At 33.8% G+C, this 22,009-nt stretch overlaps 1 protein-coding gene across 2 annotated transcripts; it reads right to left on the bottom strand.

The window, feature by feature from the left end:
• Positions 1-32: 32 nt before the first annotated feature.
• Positions 33-17,551, bottom strand: LOC131841559 (sprouty-related, EVH1 domain-containing protein 1). Of its 2 annotated transcripts, none has more exons than XM_059189876.1 (12): positions 17,367-17,551; positions 14,494-14,627; positions 13,391-13,485; positions 12,308-12,476; positions 9,580-9,668; positions 8,724-8,859; positions 8,047-8,135; positions 7,503-7,599; positions 6,525-6,615; positions 5,556-5,667; positions 4,876-4,967; positions 33-4,086 (listed from the first exon to the last, which is right to left on the bottom strand). In XM_059189876.1, exons 1-12 carry the CDS (start codon positions 17,384-17,386, stop codon positions 3,936-3,938), a joined length of 1,275 nt encoding a protein of 424 aa, XP_059045859.1. In that variant the 5' UTR covers positions 17,387-17,551; the 3' UTR covers positions 33-3,935. The 2 variants fall into 2 exon arrangements, with proteins under 2 accessions (XP_059045859.1, XP_059045860.1); XM_059189877.1 differs by having other exon boundaries at positions 9,580-9,617.
• Between the last annotated feature and the right edge of the window lie 4,458 nt (positions 17,552-22,009).

Raw genomic sequence — 22,009 nt, 5'->3', positions numbered from 1 at the left:
AAATACCACAGACACAAATAAAATAAAACATATAATTTACGATTATTTATTTAATATTTCAATACATTTATCATTGTTAAACAACCATTTCAGTTTTTGGATATCTCATTCAACTTCCACTTCAACGTTTTCAACTTTGGTAAATTTGTGAATCGTCCAATATGCTTATTTAATATATATTCAAGTAGAGAGACACTAAACACTGACATTTTTATATCATTATACAATTAGATCCACTACAGTAAATTTTAAGTCTCTTTATATTTCATCATGGAACATAATAAATGGATATAATTTTAACCGACCGCATACCAAGATGTTAATATTTAAAAAACAGTAAAATACAGTTCTTAAATATATAATTAAACATTTAATACAATTACCTTATTTAATACAATATTTAAAGTTTTATGCGGAGTAACAAACTTCATTACGGTAGGAATTCAGGTAACCGGGTGTGGAGTCCCACGCTGGTCGTACCATATAGTTAATTAATTAACTGTAGCTATATTTTTTTTATTTATATACGTTCCTGCTTCTTACCAAAGTGATACGACGTATGTGAAGATCACTTTAGCAGAACAAAATATAAAATCAGTATTATATTCCCCCAAGTGAGCCCATTTTCATGAGAAAATACATAATAGGATTTTATATTTTATACATCTAATATTTCAACTTTAAATTCGCGAAGTTCATTTGTGGACGAGTGCAAGACCCCAAACGCAGATTGTGCCGTAAATTCCTGCCGTGATATTCTTATTTATAAATATACAAAAACATTTTGGTCAATTTTAGTTTTTTATTTATTTATTAAACAGAATGAGTAAAAGAATGTGAATGAATCTAAAAAAATACTGATCATTTGAAAAGACTAGACAAATTGAATATATAGTAAAGAAAATGTGACGAAATGCGTGATATACAATTATTATATTTTATATACTTAGAATCTATTCACGAATTTATGTAAAATTTACCACATGAACATTCATATAATGTTTAAAAACTTCCAACATATTAATGTTTACTATATTTAAACACTAATAATAAATATGTTGTTTAAAGTGACATTACAATTACAATAAGTTTTACATTTAATTTCTTAATAGAAGAAAATTGTCTGCAAATTAAATTAAAAACGTTTCTAAAAAAAAAATACAACTTTCACAAAAAAATGTGTAAAAAAAATACAGCTTTTTATTAAAAAAAAGAAAATGCTGACAACTAGGTAACATTACTACCCGTATTTGCAAATAATGCTAGTAAAAAAAAATTGAGTACATTAAAGTACGGAATAAAAAAAATGTAGAATACCTGTATAAAAACGCATACATAGCTTAAACCGAGGTAGAGAAACCGGTTTAGTATAGACTTGCCGCCGTCAAACAGATTGCTTTGCAAGCTGTTATCCGGTTTGAAGAGCAACAGCTGTTATTTTTACAACTGAGTTCTCAAGAATGACGAGTACCACAGCCATCACGTGATAACGTGATATCCGTGTCACTGTTCTTGTATATCGCTAACGGCTTTCCATAAGGCTAGCCGTAAGCGTAATTGCCATTCCAATTACATCCTTGTCATGGATATAAAGGCTAATAAAAATACGAAAAGCGCATACATATTTAAAGATATTAACAATGAGATATGTAAACATTTGTATATAATAATATATATATTTATTATTTGTCTACGCCAAACATATAATAGAATTTTCACAACTGCAACTATTGAGATTATATAAACAGATCTAATTACAAACAATCAATGTCAGAAGAAACGCTAAATCCCAAATGGAAGACTGAAATATTTGCATGAGAAAACAAGGGAAATATTATATTCAAACATCGTAGGTACTTTCTTATGGCACAACACACATTTCATAGACTACAGATCAGGGATGCCAACCTAAAAAAACACTTAGCTTCGTACAACAGAGTCAAAAATCTCAATTGGCTAAATTTGGCTCTTTAAACGCGTACAACATCGTATTTTGACCGATTCCTATTGGTCAAAATTAAGTACGCACTTTGTACGGGGACGAAAATGTCGCTCGTACCTGTTGGCCAAAAATCTCGTAACTGCACGAGAATTCCCATACGGTTGGCATCCCTGCTGCATATAAATCTGAACCATGGCGAATTAGCAAGCCCCTCATAGACTAGTATTCGCTAAAAACACTGAATATTTAAAAATAGTTCTTAAAGTGGCAACATTATGGCAACAGATAATAAACGTCACTTCAAATCTTGAACACTGGTAATGCGTTATCACTTCACTCAGTGCTGCCATTTGCAAATTTCACAGCATACGACGTCACCATAATAAGTGTTGCTATACTAATTGTCTCTGCAACACTTAACCATCTCGTGCACATTGTCCATAGCATTAAATGACTACTTCCAATCCACAACTCTTCGTTCTGAATGCCATAATTTCAACACTACATCCGTTACAATTTCCAAGCCCGTTAATGTTCATTTTCAACAACCTTTTGAGGAATTTTATACTTTTCATTCGGATACATATTCTTGTTTATTATTCACACTATTTAAAAACATTAATGATCATATAATTCTTACATTGTAACTATATTTATATAGTATATTACTATAGATATCGACGATTTGATGTTTAGAAGAAAACCATTTCGCTTAACCAGATTATTTTTACGTTTTTTTTGTATCTTAAAATACTTTTGCAACTATATATTTTAAAGTAACTTGTAGAAAAGGTATTGTACAACTCTCACTGTTTTATTTGACTTTGTTAAAAGTACACTTGAACCAATCGATGGTATATCATTTGTACGTATTGCTTTTTAATATTTAGGAGGTAATAGGTTCATTCTAAAAAGTCACTCTAAAACTCCATCTCTAAAATTGATATATTTTTTAGAGAAAGAGAAATAGAGGTGACAGTTTAGAGTATTATATGACCAATGCTGAAATTATTCTCTAAAATAATATACTTGAAGCGCTATTCTCCACTAACCCCAATATTTTTATCGATAGTAAAAATGTATATTCATTTATGGTTCAATGAAAATATATATTAAGACTTGCATGAACTAAAGTTAGTTCACATTGGTTTTTTTAATAACGATTTAGTTATTTTCATACCATCCCATTGTTTATGGTCGCCGTAGTATGGCATTTTCTTCCACTGATCCCTATCAAGCGTCATATCTGAGCTTACTCTCCTTTTATGGGAGTGTTAGTGCGGATGAAGAATCTTTTCTCTCGACCTTATTTCTTCTTGAACTAAGTTTATTTTACTTTGACGAAAACTGTTCGACCACAAAGATCAATTCTCCATACTCAACTATTTATTAATTTATAATAACCGTTGTATATTAAAGGAACGGTTATTATATATTATTAACAATAATGTTCACATTTACTTTACAACTTCCAGTTCTTCGTAAACTTCATCAATTTTTGTTCATTCTTTTTGTATGTCATAGAATCTTACAAGTTCATAAAAGTATGCGAATAATATCCGCAAGATCTCCTTTCATTGTACAGGTCTTAATAATGCTGAAACCACTATGTAGTTCATCACTCAAATTCATTAATTCGTATATAATTTATACGTTGTTTTTTTACATTATATTCTCCATTTTCAGTTCTCTAATTTCGCCCACAATGTATAGCGCTTTATATTCCATCTCTAAAAAAATCGTATTTAATTTATACGTTGTTTTTTGACATTATATTCTCCATTGTATACCTTCTAATTCCTCCTACAAGAAAAAGCGCTTCAATTTCAATCTCTAAAAAAATCGTATATAATTTATACGTTGTTTTTGACATTATATTCTCCAGTTCTCTAACTCCTACAAGGAATAGCGCTTCAGATTGAATGTCTAAAAATATGATTTTTAGAGATTCGTTTAGAAATTATTTCAGAATTGACCTCAGTGTGTTGTTTAGTTAGTGCGGACGGTGGGGCTGGTGAGCCTGGTGCGGTGAGTGGTGACCACCAGCGAGGCTGGCGGCGCGCGCCGCTCTGTGCCCGCAACGCAACGGCATGTAGCAACACAGGCACGGTACCAGCAGACTCAGCAGCGTGATGCCCACCCATCTACAATCAATGTTATTATTTTTAATACAGATTAATAATAACCCTGAAAAATTAATACAGCGCTGTCTAGTTCCACGGCAAGCTGAGCTTTTTTTTCTTTTCTAAATTTATTTTTGGGACTTTTGTTTTTAAACATGTCAACCCTATTATATTAAACTGATTGTAACAATTCTTAAAAACAATAAACGTAAATAAATAATTACGAACTGAGAAGGATCTATTTATTAAATTGCTTTTATCACCGCACACAATCACAGCGCAATATCAGTAGTATGCTCTGAATAGTGCCCAAATGAACTTTGTTGATATTAAAAGTTTTAATAAATAGTTTCCTCTCTGCTCGATTCCTATCACATTCCATCAACAGGTGATGGACATCTACTTTTTGAAATACAACACAATCGTGTGAATTTTCTTTTTTCATTAAATATCCATACTTACTTAATGGATAGTGACCGGATACGATTCTAAATAATAAGCACAGCTTGTGTTATGGGTACTAGACAACTGATATTAATACTTATATATTCGTATATATTTTGTAAATATATACATAGAAAACACCCAGATGATACAAACAATCATAGTCACGAATACAAATGTTTGTACCGTGCCAAGAATCGAACCCGTGACCATCACACCGCGGCGGTTTAGCATACCGCCATAAGTAAGGCGGTATGGTAAACTGCCGAGGTCGTTAAGGTTCACAATGATCATGATGGTCTACAAAGACATATATTTTTTTGTGTTTCGGGGAAACTAAACTAAAATTTCGAGACAAATATATACCGTTTAGCGCAGGCTTCGTCTGGCGGGCCACACGCGCAAGGGTGCATCGCGAAATCACCCTCAGCATCCGACATGCAGTGGTACAACATACCCTGCAAAATTACATTAACACCAATGTTAACTGGGCTATAATAATAATAAATAATATAATAATTTATGAAGTCCCTGACTTCTGTGGTAGGTATAGAAAATACCTTTGTTTCACAAGTCAGTGTCCTCTTCCATATAGTGGTGTACTTATATGTGAACTTGTAAGGATATGTTACAATTTAAATCAGTAGATTTAGTCAGTAATATAATATTGACTATGCGAAAACAATGTAAATATGTTTCTCTGTATGGCTTTCATAATAAATAAATAAATAAAGTAATAATAAATCTATTTATTGACAACATTAATTACACAGTTGCGTAGTCATTATTTCAGCCACTCAGCATTGCTTTGTAAACTAAGTTTCGGTTGTAGGGTGCAGATTAGCATCTGACAGAAATACTATTTTTTTTTAATACTAAAACAGTCAAGGTCGTTGTTAAGCGTTGATTGCGATCAACGTAGGATCTACAACACGTACCGACGTACATAGGACCGACAACGTAGGCCTTTGTTCAACAGTGGATGTATTCCTGACTGAAATGATGATGATGAAGGTAAATAAATAAATATAAATCAGGTATGATACCTGTGCGCATTTGATGCAGGTAACAGCGTCGATGCACGCACGGCAACAGTCGGGCGCGTACTCGCAAGCGCCTGCTCGGTTCGCACTCTCCAGGTACCACTCATGGCAGTGTCTGGTGACAAAACACAGCGTTTATACTAGCTGTACCCGCGACTTTGTCCGCGTGGAATTTAACTTTATTTTTCTAAAATAAAAGTAGTTAGGCTACTTTTATTTTAGAAAAATAAGTTAGTCCTTATTACGTCAGCTACCTGATAATAAAAGTCTCGTCAAAATAGGTTCAGCCATTTTAGAGATATATAGCCGGAACAAAAAGACAGACATAAAAAGTGTTTTTTGGTGTATGTACCGTATTTATGTAGTAAAAAACGGTTATTTCAATATTACATCTATTTGTAATATTGAAATAACCGTTTTTTACTAATAATATTAGTAATAAAATTACAGCGTCTATACACTGTAATTTTATTTATATATCTGTATATTAATACGCGAAGCAAAATTTTTCTACCCCCTTTTTACGAAAATTACTCGGACGGAGTAGTATGAAATTTCGCACACTTATAATTTATATAGAGAAAGAGCGCAGAATGCTAATATTTTTTTAATATTATGAATTAAAAATAGATTAAATCAATAAAAAAAATACACACTACCATACGTTTCACACCCATATACATATATCTTTTGTTTATAGTTAATGTCTGTGGTCAAATTGAGAGTACATTATGTTGTCTTTAATATTATTTGTCTATGTCTTACTGAACGTTAAATTAATTATGTATTTAAACTTTCGTGTTTAATTGTCCTAAAGATCTGTTAATCGCGACACACAGGCAATTGTGGAAACATAGAGATGTAACTACCTTTATTTACCATAAAATTATTCGTGTTAAGACCCTGTTAATAATATAAATAATTATTCAAATTTCTATACGACTGGGTGAGAAATAGTTATCACTACCATACCTGCACTTGAGCCTTGCTTGAAATGATTCCGTAGGTTTCTTTCCAGGCAGCGGTGGGGGTCCACTATACCCGTGCAGTTTCTTTATAGACCCTGTTCAGAGATGTTACATTATTACTTTTATTTTGTGCATGAAAATTCGTATCCTAGTACCTACAGGACAAACCCTATTTAGTGTAGAAATCAATGTTAATGTGTACATGTGAAACAATTTTGGTTAATAAATAAATTATTGTTGTGTTGTTATACTCCATATACAAGTCTAATCCTTACTTCTTTACTAATATTATAAATGCGAAAGTAACTCTGTCTGTCTGTCGTGTTTACACACCAAAACTGAACAGATTTAAATGAAATATGGTACACAGTTATCTCCACCCAGGGATAGGACATTTTTAATGTGAAAAATGGTTGTAAGGGGAGATGAAAGGTTGTATAGAAAAAAATTGTTATTTAAAAATATTGAATCTTCGTAATAGTGGTATGGGCATGTAATGAATAGGAATGAAGACAATATTTTAAAGAAGGTATTACATATGAGTGGGCTGATTATAAGGGCAGAGGAAGGCCGACAAAGAGATGGATGGACTGTGTGAAAGATATGGTAAGAAAGGGAGTAAATAACGAGATGACTGCGAACAGGGATGAATGTAAGAGAAAAACATATTACGACGACCACAAATAAATGGGATATGGAAGAAGCAGATGATGACTTAGGAATAGCGATACTGGCCCTATTGCTAGTAATAAGTCGTGTAAGATCGAACTGGTAATGGTCGTTCTTAGAAATAATCGTGATGAATTCACCACTGGCCTGACTTAGTCTAAAATTTTTTTTTGTCTAAATTGTTTTGGGGCACTAGATTCTTCCACTTCTGTTTCACCAGTGTGTAGGTGAATTCGCCAGAATGGACTAACTGACCAGCCTGGGTGCTCCACCATGGCTCCTTTACCATGTTCATTCAAAAAAACGTGCTTACCAGAGTCGCGTTTGAGGAGCGGCGGTTTGGTGTTAGGCGAGGACTTTTCGGAGCCAGGGACACCGCTTCCCACTTGTGGGTATGTGTAATCATGAAACTGGAATTAAAAAGAAAAAGGAAACATTAGTACTGTATTTATGTATGTATGTATTATAATTTTATTATTTTTTTATTTATTCATTACACATAAATACAATTCATATAAAATATTAGTTTAAAGTAAAATATATTTTGTTGTGTAAAATATATATTGAGTGTGTTAATTTAGTTTTGAATACTGAAATGCTTCTGATATCCTTTAAATCTACAAGCAAATTATTCTATACTTTTACACCTTGATAACGCGCACAATGGTCCATTACCTTAAAACTAGGAAACAAGTTATCACTAACATCTTCTTATATTCTCCCACATGTTTTCTACAGTTTCATTTTAAATATTTTTAGCTAGTTACTAAATAAAAGTACTGTCACTTTATAAAGCGTATATGTCCTAATTTTCTCTGTATTATAAAATATTATCAGTTATAAGGGCATGTACACACCGGCGTGAGACGGACGTACGGACACCGGTCCGGGTCGGAGTCCTCTGGTGGTTTGTCCTCGTACTGCACCTCGTATTGTTTCAGCGACTCTGTAATTCATACAAATAATATATATTTATAGAATAGAATAGAAAATCATTTATTCAAATAAACTTAATTTAAGCACTTTTGAAGAATCATAACAATTTGTTTTTTATCAACCACTCGTTCGGAAAGCTGTCTCATCATAAGAAGAACGATCAAGAAACTTGTGTGTTGCTCTTTTAAATAATCCAGAAATAATAGTTTTTTAGTACATGCATATGAATATAAATATGGTACATACACCAAAATAACATTATTACAATTTTTGTCTGTCTGTCTGTTTGTTTCGGCTAATCTCTGGAATGGCTGGACTAATTTTGACGGGACTTTTATTGGCAGGTAGCTGATGTAATAAGAAGTAACTTGGCTACTTTGATTTTAGGAAAATAAAGTTATATTACACGCGGACGAAGTCGCGGGTACAGCTAGTATAAACTATAAGTGCGCGAAATTCCATACTCCTCCGTCTGCGTAATTTTCGTAAAAAGCGGTACAAATATTTGCTTAGCTTTTAAATGGTGTGATGGCGGACAGTATGGACAGGGGTCTGCGTGAGGTGGTGGTGAGTGCTGGTGTGGTCGTAGTGTGGGTACCTGTGAGCGGGTGTCGTGGCAGCGTGATGGCGGACAGTATGGGGGTCTGCGTGAGGTCGTCGGGGGGGCGCCTCCGGCCGCGGCTTGCGGTTGAGTTCTCGGAGCTGGAGCGCGAGTCCGACGGCAGGTTCAAACACTACGGACAAAACTATTCGTTAGTATTCTATGCATGGGTGTAGCCACGGTGTCTCTGACCTGTAAGGTACCTATCCAAATCTAAAAATATACATTTTTAAGTACTGACTACGATACTTCCGTAAGAAAATATACTCCACAGTCGAGACACAAAAAATAATATACAGATACTGTGTGTATGAGGATAATGAATCGGTGTAAGAGGCGGGTATGGTTTGCTAATTACACAATATTTTAGGTTCCTGCTGAGCCTATGGCTACCCACGGCTATAATTCCATATATCCTTCGTGCAAGTGACAGGTCCATGGTGTGCCAGAGAAACGAAGTTCTTACTATTCTATGGATCCACCAAGCGGCGGCCGAATCCATGGTGTTAGAGACTAACTTCGTCATGCCCAGTTTCGTTCAATATATTTGAACACAAAGTAGTAGAAGGCGATCTTACCACCGTACCTTGGATTTGTTTGGTTTGTAATCGGTTTTCTGTTACTGGACTTAGAAATTTGAACTACAATTTGATATATATAGCACTAGCCCACTAGGCCACACTCTGTTATTTATTAATATTATTACATAGAAGGCTTTTGTAATCTCTCGCGATACAGATTCAAGCACGGGGTCCAATATATAATCAACTTTGTATGCTTCAATATAAATAAATAGGGGTGTATTGTAATAGGTTACAAAAATGTTCTTAATGTGCTATTATATTCTATTTACCTCAAAGATATTTTGTTCCTCGTCGTCTTCTTTGGGTGCTGGGTTGTGTTTTTTATATGCATGAAGTGATGGCCACGCCCCACCCAGACCTGTAAATAAATAAAAAAAAATTAATACCATAGACTATCACACAGGTTACATTATTCTATTATTATTTAAACATTGGCCAGTATTATGTCCTTATACTATTTTAATTAGTTTAAAATAGTAAAAATGTTTAAGTCAAGAATTATTTTTTTTGTTGCTTGTTTTTGTGACGTTTATTGATGATACAGATCTGTATATGTAGTATTTATTATATATGCTGTGCCCGCGGTTTCATCCGCATAAAATTTAGTCTGTGTTGTTGATATATAATCTACATTACTGTAAAGTTTCATCAAAATCCATTCTGTAGTTTTTGCTTGAAGGTGTAACAAACATCCATCCACACTTACAAACTTTCGCGTCTATAAAATTAATAAGATTGATTTCCACTTACCGTGTAAGAATCCAGTATACGGAAGAGGGGAGGCAAAAAGAAAGCACATTAGATAAATTAGTTCAGACATTATTAATATAATATATTATTATTATTAATATATTAATGTAATAGAATAGAAAATATATAATAATTATAATAATAATAATCTCAGGACAATTCACACAGCGCCATCTAGACCCAAGTTAAGCTAACTAAAACTTGTGTTATGGATATTAGTACTAGATAACTGATACATATACATAGAAAATATGCATAGAAAAGACCCAGACTGATACAAACAACCATACTCATGAATACAAATATATGTGCTGTGCAAGGAATCGAACCCGCGACCGTCGGAAGTAAGGGGGTGTGGTAAAGGCCGTCAAAGTAATAATTATCAAATAAACTGATATAAATACATTTGAAGAAAAATAAGTATTCAAAAGAGCAACACACAAGTTTCATGCTCATTCTTCTTGTGATGAGTCTGCGTTCCGAATGAGCGGTGGAATAAAAAAATATGACTATTCAAAAGTGCTTGTATTAAATTTATTTGAATAAAGATTTAACTACTTCTTTAAAGTTAAACTTAAATGCATTCATTCATATAGAACACTGGCTCTTACACACGACGTCGTCTATTATTTGAGATAAAAGAGAGCCTATGTCCTTTCTCGACCTACCTTCAAGTTATTCATTAAGAATGCTTTCCAGATCTAGACATATTTACTAGTCATTTGCTGGAGTTTCGTAGTATGGCAGTAAATTACTTATGCAAGTATGTAAAAATAAGATTATTATTTTTTCCTTGTGTAATTACTGTGTATGTATTAGTAACTAGTGTTTATAAGTGTGTGTATATGTATACAATCCTAAGTGGGCATAATGAGAAACTGTAAAGCTCGCTTAGTATGACGTAAATAAATAAGACGTTTTTAGTCAGTATATATTGGAAAATTATTAAAAAAAAAACAAAGATTCGCATTTATATTGGTATCGATTTGACAGCTTTGTTGGGCTGGCGGTTTAACACGCTACTATACTTCCAATGGTCGCTGGTTTGATTCCTAGCGCGGTACAAACATTTGTATTCATGAGTATGATTGTCAGTCTGGATGTTTTCTATGCATATGTATGTTAGTTACAAAAAAGTATCTATGTATTCATATTAGTTTTCTAGTACCCATAACACAAGCTCTGCTTAGCTTGGGACTAGATGGCGCTGTGCGTATTGCCTTAAAATATTATTATTTTACAAACATATAGAAGCCTGCTTTGCGGCCGAAATAGGTGAGAATAAGGCATTCATGGATAAAAATAGTCATAGAAAAAGAGGGGTTCATAACCAAAAATAATAATAATAAAAGCATTATCAAATATAAGAGAAAAAATTATATACTAAAACATTTTACTTTTATTAGTAAGAACGTGTTGATGAATACAGAAATAAAAAGGTTTTATTATTGTAGGATTTATATTGCTATAGAAGACTTACAAAGTCTATCTCTACTACCCTACCTACCCCTATCTTACCCTACCCTACCCTAGAACGTTTATTAATAAGTCTCAAAAAATATAGAATTTTTCATTTATCTTAAAATAAGAAGCAATACTGCATTTAATTTCGACTTTTTGACTTTGAAACCAAAAAAGAGGTATACTGTTAATAATATTATTGAACTGAATATTCCATATCTGTTAGCTCTTGTTATAAATACTTTGTACAAGTGTGAATCAAATCAAAATATCTTTGTGTGTCTATTACAGGCTCTTATGATATACTATACTAGCCGTTATCCGCGGATTCGTCCGCGTGGAATTTAACTATTTTATTAATTAAAATACATAATATTTTTAAAAATAAATAAGCCTACTAGTTACTCTTTATAACATTAGCTATATGTGAAAGTCACGTGAAAATCGTTTCAGAGATTAACGAGCACAAATAGACAGTTTTTTTTTTGTAATTAATAAAAATAAAGTTCTAGTGTCTATTTGTTCTCATTGCTTGTTGTAAGTACTGTATATACTTTCATATTAATTTAACGTAAATCTGTAAATTTGAAATTAAAAACGACACTTAATATTTTTGTGGTTTATAGACATACATTTTCTGTGATGGCTAGTTTAGTATTCTAGAAAGATCTAGTATTGAGTATGATAAACCGTAACACAACGATTATTTCCTTTAATATAAATCCACCTACAACGCCACAATGGTTATATCCTTTCGTGTAAATCCACCTTTACTCATCTACTTACCGTCCAGTAACTCCTCAATCGCCGTCCTGACGCCCTTGTCGAACGCCCGAGCATCAGCTGCCGTCTGGAATGTAAGCCCGAACCTCTTCTCGTCAGTCACCCAGTGGTGGAACGTTGGCATCACCTTGTTGTACTGAAAGTCCTTCTTTATGGTACATTCTAGAACCACCTGGAACATACAAATCATTCATTCATGTAGGACATTTTAGCCGCTTATGAACGTCAAATTTTTTGTAATAATATTTTCTTCCTATCGTCCAGTTCAGTATACTGATTGAGAAGAACTGACAAGAAACTCAACAGTTTTTTTTTAATAGCCAATTTATTTATATTGATTACTTATGTAGATATATCGTACATGATTATTATTTACATATATAATGCGAAAAAAGTACTGAAAGAATGATGAAAAGAGATGAAAGGTTGTGTGGAAGTAACATCACTTTTAAAGCTAGAAGATGGTAATTAATTTCCATACAAACTTTGTCATTAAAAGATAAATTAAGAAAGCTATTTTTTTCTTTTTCAAGAAAACTTTTTCTTTGGATTTTTATAATTAGCCTAAATAATTAATACGCTATTCTACATAGACGCAGCTTAATATAAAGTGTTACATCATATATTTGAATAAAACATCTGCTATCTCCCTTGTTCTTGTCATACTTGAAATTAAATATTTGAAAACATATTTTTAGTTATTCTATATTTAATTCAATTATTACTGTTCAATTTTGTCTGACTGTTAATATCAGACGTGCAGTCAGAGTTTCCTAAAATGGCGAACATATGGTAAAATCATGGCGAATACAATATCAATCAAATAAAATTAAAATATCTTTACTCGTGTAGATCTGTTACAGACTTATGATATGATACTAAAATACTAAGTATCTAAAACTTATATATCTTTTAGCGAAGAAATGTGGGATTTCTTGGCTTAAAAGATAGGTTAGTATATTTGAATCCAATGTAACAGGGGACGAGCAAACAACCGTCCTCTCTTATTCAATTCGTTTTAACGGTGTTACCATCGTCGGAGAGTAAAACAACAGCTATACTTTAAATTAAAGTATACAAACTCACCATATTGTCGCTGATCCGCTTGCCATGTATGAAGTATTCGTGCGTCGGTGCGTTTGTAGACGAAGATGTTGTGTCGCCGTTGCTATCACCACCACCTGGTGAACAATATACTTATCACCTATTTTGTTTATAATTGATGATTATGAAATGGTGCATTTGCCTGCGCTAATGGCTTACGATGGTGGGGTACACTCATCACCTTTTTTTTAGTAGATTTTAATGGAATGGTGCTCAGCGTACCCTAAAGGTATAGGCTGGCAGGGCACTAGTAAAGGATGATAAGACGATGCGTGGAGGTCAACCTGACATGGTACGTATTCATCGCCAATTGTACCAGTGTATTGCTCATCAGCAAGTCTACTTGGAGTCTAATATTCCCCCTGGAAGTCATAAAGGCTTGGTGATTTACTATGATGGGCTAACTGACCTGACCTCATGCTCATCTTGTCATCCTTCACTGGTGCCCCGCGGATGCACTAGTGCATGGCGCTGTCAATATTATTTATTAATAAATATCACTTAAATTACTATTATTATCTATTTCGTTATTCAGTAATTATGTAAAGTCTGGGGACTCTGGATCTTACTCTATGTCTATCTATGAGTGTGGTGTGGTGAGTGGTACTAACCGGAGGTACGGTGGTGGTGGCGGGCGCGCTTGCCGACCATGACATCTGTGAGTGCTCTCGTCGCGGCACATCACTCGCACCCATTTATCTATGAGTGTGGTGTGGTGAGTGGTACTAACCGGAGGTGGGGTGGTGGTTTAGGGAGCGCGTGCCGAACATGACATCTGTGAGTTTCCTCGTCTCGGCATATCACTTGCCCCCATCTATTTATCTATCTATGAGTGTGGTGTGATGGGTGGTACTGGTCGAAAGTGCGGTGGTGGTGGCGGGCGCGCTTGCCGACCATGACGGCTGCGAGTTCCTTCGTCTCGGCACATGACTCGTCCCCATCTATTTATCTATCTATGAGTGTGGTGTGGTGGGTGATACTGACCGGTGGTGGCGGGCGTGATCACCTACCATGACGCTTGCGAGTTCCCTCGTCTCGGCACATCACTCGCACCCATCTATCTATCTATCAGGGGTGGTACTGACCGGAGGTGCGGTGGTGGTGGCGGGCGCGCTTGCCGACCATGACGTCTGCGAGGCCGCCGCCCCCCAGCGCCACCCAGCCGCCCGTGCCCTCGTCGCGGCACATCACTTGCGCCCGCACGCGCACCAAGTAGGCACTGTTCATCCAAAACCATATATAAAGTCACAGTATATAAATATACTTACATTTTAAAGTTAAACTATCGGATCCCTCAACAAAGGCATAGTATAAAAATGTCGCGATACTGAAAGAGTTTGTGATTTGGAGAAAAAAAAGATGGGTTGGCAACACACAAGTGACGTGACACCCCTGGTGTTTTAGGCGTTCATAGGCTATGGTAACCATTTATCATCAGATGTTTGTTTGCCACCATCATAGTATAAAAAAAAAACATGATGGGAGACAAGCAAAACCACAGAACAGAGATGTTATTACTTTTTTTTATTATTCTTCTATCTGAATTAAGTTCTTCAAGTGATCTTGTTCTTCTTCAGATCTTGAATGAGTGACTGATAACAGACTGTCCACTCATCAGTAGGACCATGGAAGTCAGGAGTATTAAATTGAAATATTACCTAATATAGCTTCTTTTTAGGTGCTTAATTTCCTACTTAACTTCTCTGTCCTATGAGTATGAAAATATGGACTCTCTTACTCTTTCTCCCCATATCTATACTAGCTGACCTCCCAAAAATTGTTTTGCTATATAAATTAAAATCACTATTAAAACATGAGGTTGATGGTTGAAGGGCGAAAATGTAGATTTGGATATATTTTTAATGTCACATTATAAAAAAATTTTAGGGGTGGACAAGCTTTATAAATAGATAGTAGTCGATTCTCAGAGCTACTGAAACTGCATATAAAATTTCATAAAAATCTAGCCATTTCAGAGGAGTATAGTAACAAACATTATGACATGAAAATTTTATATATAAGATACACATATTTATACATACTTCTCTATACATATATTCTACTCGCATTTCATGAGTATGATTGTTTGTATCGGTCTGGTTGTTTTCTATGTATAATTAGTATGTATTTACAAAAAAAAAATATCTATGTATATGTATCAGTTATCTAGTATTCATAACACAAGCTTTAGCTAGCTTAACTTGGGTCTAGATGGCGCTGTGTTAATTATCCTGAGATTATTATTATACATTAATAGGAATTGAACATGTACACTTGTGGTCACTAGAAACCCATGTAAACTTGTTTTTACATAAAATTAGTCTAACAATGACTTCATTATATTTATGGGAACTTGTTCACAAGAACAGTGAACTTTTTCTGACAATTGTATGTACCTATATTTACGTCATATAAAATGACTAATAAAACATTATCTGATCTTTGTTTTCCTGATTCTAAATTAACATAATTAGTAATACAGGTATTAATATCTTATTAATATTATAAATGCGAAAGTTTGTAACTATGGATGGATGTTTGTAACTCTTTCATGTGAAAAATACTGAAAGGATTTTGATGAAACTTATGCATCAGAATAGGGCATAGGCTATATATTTTATCTAGTTATTGTATAACATTAGTAGAAACTCATGCATGTCATTAAATTTGTACCTATTAATAATTATTATTATACACCTACTACTAGTGGAAAATGCAGATATTATTATGCCTGGAAGAAAATGAATGAACATCACGACTGGCCTATAATCCAGTCAGTTGCACCAACAGCATAAGAGAAATCCTGAAAAATTGTCAGATCAGTGCTGCCTACTGGATCCAATTGTTTCCAAATAATGCCATCCCATTGAAACATAAACACAAAATTTTATCCAAATTGATCCAGCTATGTAGGAGTTTGATTACAAACACTCATACACAATTACATTTATTAGGATATTACAAATTTAATATTCCAATATAAACAATTAGATAAAAATTGTAATATCACAGGATTAAGACATTCCTATACATATCAAAATATACTTATAATAAAATATTAATTGGAAAGCATCATTATTTCATTCTTTTATCACCACATTAGGAAATCTATTGCTATAAGTTGAGATAAATCATTACGAATGACTAAGCTAATTAAAAAATATATATTACATAATTAATTTTTCCTAACTCATTTATAGAACATTTTGTAAGTAGTGATGTAATTTTTTATTTTTCTCTATAAATAGGTAATGTTCATTTATCACTTAGTTTGTATAATTAATTTAATGTATTAATTAATTAATAATAGGCTTATTTAGTTATATTTAATGAATTATAGCTTTTAAATATATTCATATTTCAAACATTATTAAATTATTCTATTTGTTTTTAAATACATGTTTTTCTAAATTTTAATGAATTTTTTTTTAATCGTCCTTACAACAAAAAGATCAATTGCAATTACCTAATTTAAGAAAAGAGGTTTATTTAACAGTTATTGTAATCGTAGGTGACAGATTAGTTCGACTTAGTTTTAAATTTCGAATTTCCATTTCTTCAACTATACTCTGTATCATTAGTACTAATTTATAACGAAAGCAATCTATAAAGTTAATAGGTAAGTACTATTTAATATGATCCATACATTTACAATTTCATGTAGTTACCTACAATAGTGTGAATGAACGGACACTCATTGATTATAGCTATATACTCAGGGACACTATGACCTAAGGGCGGCGGTCATAGTCTTCATGTTTTTAATCAGCTTTATCCAATTGTATATACCTCAGATATCCTCTGCTATGCTCAGATACAGTAATATAAGCCACAAAGAACACCTTAAATGACATTATACATTCCGTAAGACATGAAAAATGGCCGGGGTAAGGCCCTACCTATCCCGAGAAGGGCGAAGCACGAATCACAAAAACTGAGATACTGGCACACCACTTACTTTTCAGATGCCTCGGTCATGATTCGACACGTCGAATATCCTAATTTCTACTCGCCACTTCACAGATTTCACCATTTTTATGACATAAATACATCAGATTCACTTGCGAGTCGTTCTTATTTCGGCCCTTTGTTGGGCCTCAGTGCGCGTGCGTCAATAAAACAGCCCGGTTATTCAATGAACACACCGTGACTGCGCGACAGGTGGCGCAAATGTCGCACGGAATTGTATGAACTCAAAATGCGATTGGGTATTTCACCCTGGAATAAGATTTGACCAATCAGAGCTCGAGTATTTAAGAAAGACCAATGAAATTATTTTATTATAAAAATGAAATATTCGCGGGAATTTTAAAAAATATAGAAAGCCGGCACTAATTTTTTTATACTCGTAGCACAGAGCACAAAATTTAAAAGTTTTAATAAGTAAAATATTAATATTAATTAAATTCACAATTTAAAATTCACATAATACGTAATATTGAGTGCATAATTCGCGATATACTGTTTCCTTTATTCGGAATAGCGGTAAAGTAGGTCACGACGACCTCGAAGCGGTTCGAGGGTTCGACTGCTACTGAATGGAGTGAGCTTCGCAATGGAGCTCCATCCCCGTTCATGCACCGACTCATTGAAAAATATATAGGTCAAATCATTGCAGCGTGCCCTAGTTGCAGGTAGTTGCACCATTCATGGGCTGCGCCTGCATACGGACCCCCAGTTCTATAAATAGCTGCTCTATATTTGGGCAGGTCATTCGCAGCAAACGTAAATGCAAGCCTCCTGAAACTAGGTTACCTGATTTTCTTTGTTAATAGTCGGTGCAGTGACGTAGTTCGCTAGCCCATGACGTCAGCCATATTGCCTTAAAAGTAATATATATATATATATTTATACATATTTAATTGAATGGCCTTTGTTTTATTATTTTTTATTATAATATTAATCTAAAATATTTTCTATTAAGTTTGTTTTTCTAAAAAGTTTGAAAAGGGAGATAGTTGGCAATTGTAAAACTTTACACATATTACATGGTTATCTCCTAACCGATTTTGATGATTCTTTTTATTTAATTACTTTATTATATTGTTCAAATAGTCATATATAAGAGAAATATTTATTTGCGCTCTAATACTAATTTTATTATGATTGACATCATTATTGGGTGCCATACGAGACAAAGGCAGTGCATCAGAGCACGCGTTGTTTCCGTAGGCTAATTATTTCAATGTGCTTAGCATCAGGCTAGCCGTATCTGTCAGTTTTATAGTAGAAAATTTCTAATTAGGAACTGAAAATCTTATTGTAAAGACAAATTCTTATGTATCTACATAAGAATTTGTCTTTACAATAAGATTTTCAACATTTTACTCATTTTAGTAAACCGAATACAAATCTTTGTATTCGGTTTACTAAAATGAGTAAAATGTAATATAATAATGTAATATAAATATAATACGTTTTTTATTACATAGTGGGAATTTATTGTTTTTATTTGTGTTATATTATTTTCTTTGCGATATATTAATTTTTATTCGAACTGCATTCATAAAATAAAACTTTATATACACACATATATATGTATATATATTATATATTTGTGTATTTACGTATTATCTTTTCATGTCGTAATTTTATCAATAAATTAAATTTGAGTTCTATTGTTTATATATTGAACAATAACTCCTGTACAAAAGGTGAACTGACGTAAATATATATAAATTTATTTTAACCATTTCTGTCTGGATATAAATAATTTTTACTACAAATATATACTTTATAAAGTGCCCCACTTTTGTTGTATTTTTTGATGCATTTAACTTCTCGGCGTACAACTTTTTTTTATAGCACAGGGGACAAATAAGCATGCGGCTCACCCGATGGTTAATGTTTACCGCCGCCCATGGGGTGCTCATGACCAGGGTAATAGGATATGCTTTGTCTGTCTTTTAAAAAAATAAGCTCTTTTCTTGAAGGTTTCAATATCGTATTGGTTCGGAAATGCCATTGCTGGAAGGTAATTTTTAGTAGTGTTTTGGATTCATAGAAAAATTGCCATAGCCGTTTCGGATAAGTATAATAGTAACTAACACTGTAACACGACAATTTTATAAGTACCTACATATAATATATAGTTCGAGAATATCACTAAGGTTGTTTGAAAACAGGACCTACCATATACATGGAAAACACCCAGACCAATACAAACGATCATACTAATGAATACAAATGTTCGTCCGTGCGAGGAATCGAACCCGCGACCATCGTAATTAGAGTTTGTTAATAATAATAATGTGTGAACTGCGAGACAAAAGCACCCATTCAGGGAACTTCATACAAATTACGTAAAAAGACATTTCGGTTAATGTACAATATATCACCAGCCCACTGCTGGACATAGACTTCTCCCAAGGCACGCCTCTGGGCACAATCTTCGGTTCTTCTCTGCCAGTTATTACACGCAACCCTACGTATGTCGTCCCTCCACCTAACTTCGGGGCGTCATACACGTTCGCTACGCATGTTACGTTCGCTACGTTCTGCGACAGATATGACCAGCCCACTGCGACTTCAAGTTGCAAATCGAAGAGCTAGTCGGTGACTTTAGTTCTCTGGCGAATTTCTTCGTTTCGGATATAATACCTTAGAGAAACTTCAAACATAGCTCTTTCCATAGCTCGTGGAGCGACTTTGAGTTGGTGGACCAGTCGTATCGTCAGTGTCTACGTTTCGGGTCACATCATAACGGGTATGACGCCCTCACGCTGTACAATATAACCGAATATATTATATATATAAAGCTTGGGACTACATGGCGCTGTGTGAATTGTCCTGGGTTATTATTATTAATATGTAGATAGCACTAATATCATAATAATAATGAGTCTCTGGTGCTCTACTTACTTCCATACTTACATTCGTAAAAAGTACCACTGCTTGACTCCAAAAAAAATGTTATAATATGTTTCCAAAAACTTTTTACGATCCTTAGCAAATACATTCATGAAAACCCCATCAAAATTCGTCTGAGATTTACATGATATATCTACTCATTAAAATAATTGTAAAAAAATCATTACATTTACGTCTCTGTACATATTTTTTTAAACTATGTAACATATAGACAAAGTGCCGCTGGAGTTTTTTTATATAACTGGGATGGTAAACAAGCTTTCAGTCCATTTAGTGGTAATAAACGTCGTCTATATAGGTACATGAACCGTACTACTACATCAAAATACAGAATCACAAAAATATATTCAATATAAACATAAAAAAATCCTCCCCAATACGGCACTAAATGTAAAAGTATCTATCCTTTGACATTTTTTTTTTGTTTGCACCAATTATTACCCACTCAGTACCACATATCCCACTGTTTTAGGTTGACTGGAAGAGATCTCTTCTAGGTATAAGTCCACCTTTGCTCACATTGTCTCTAAATTATAATATCTTTTTATTATCTGTGCAATAAAGAATATAAATTAGTTGTTCTATTTTCTTATTTACTTTCTTTATTGTCAAGTATAATTCCTACCAATAAATCCATTCATTCAGCCATCGAAATTTGTCTTCGTTTTGAAAATGGTGCATTCGCCTGCACTAGCGGTTTACGCTGGTGGCGCAATGGTGAAGGATGATTTCTAGGTATATATCTTAACTAGCTTTCGCCCGCGGTTTCGCTCGCGTTAATTTATCCCCTTAGGGGTGGAATTTATCTAAATCCTTTCTTAGGGGATGCCTACGTCATAGTAGCTTTATGCATACAGTCTCAGCCCGATCGGTTTAAAATTGACAAAGTTTCATGCCCTTGGGGGTTGAATTAATCAAAATCCTTTCTTAGCGGATGCCTACGTCATAACATCTACCTGCATGCCAAATTTCAGCCCGATCCGTCCAGTGGTTTGGGTTGTGCGTTGAGAGATCACTATGTCAGTCACCTTTGAGTTATATATATTTAGATAATCCCATTGCAAGCAGTGTACCATGTCAGATTGACCTACACGAGATCCTACCGGAAACCATCATGTTAAAATCCTGGTGAATTTGCCATGATGGATAACTGACCTGACCTCATATTCATCACCCTCCACTACTATCCTCGCTAGCATATATATTAGCGCAGGCGAGTTCACCATTTTATTAAAAAAAACTATGGTCATGGTAATTGCAATCCACGTCAAAATGGGATAGGAGTTCTATTGGATTATAGGATGTATGACAGATATGAGAAGGTAATCATTAAAGTACATTATTTCCAACAATTTATTCAAAAATTCAACATTACAATAAGACACTATAAAAATATATTCGTAATTGCACTTTAAGACTTAAATATAGGAAATATCTCAAAATGAATACGCACAGTCCTATAAACTTATTTGACAAATGGAAGTAATATAAAAAACGTTACTTTTAAACTTTTGTGTTTAATATACATTATTTATATTATTAACTGGATCTTAACAGTTTGCTCGTGACCACGGCTAGCGTAACCTAGTCGAAACGTCGCGTCGAGAGAGTTAAATAGCTTTATTTGCCATAAAATTATTTGTTTTAATACCCGGTTAATAAAATAAATAATGTTGAAATTCTATTTAGTGGCAACATCATTTTCAGTAAGTTTGGTCACATATCACCCTT

Source organism: Achroia grisella, unplaced genomic scaffold (assembly GCF_030625045.1).
Source record: "Achroia grisella isolate CSIRO2021 unplaced genomic scaffold, CSIRO_AGI_Agris_v1 utg1847, whole genome shotgun sequence".
Classification (NCBI taxonomy): domain Eukaryota; kingdom Metazoa; phylum Arthropoda; class Insecta; order Lepidoptera; family Pyralidae; genus Achroia; species Achroia grisella.
Note: the sequence above shows the minus strand (reverse complement) of the source record. Positions and strands in the feature narration are given on the sequence as shown.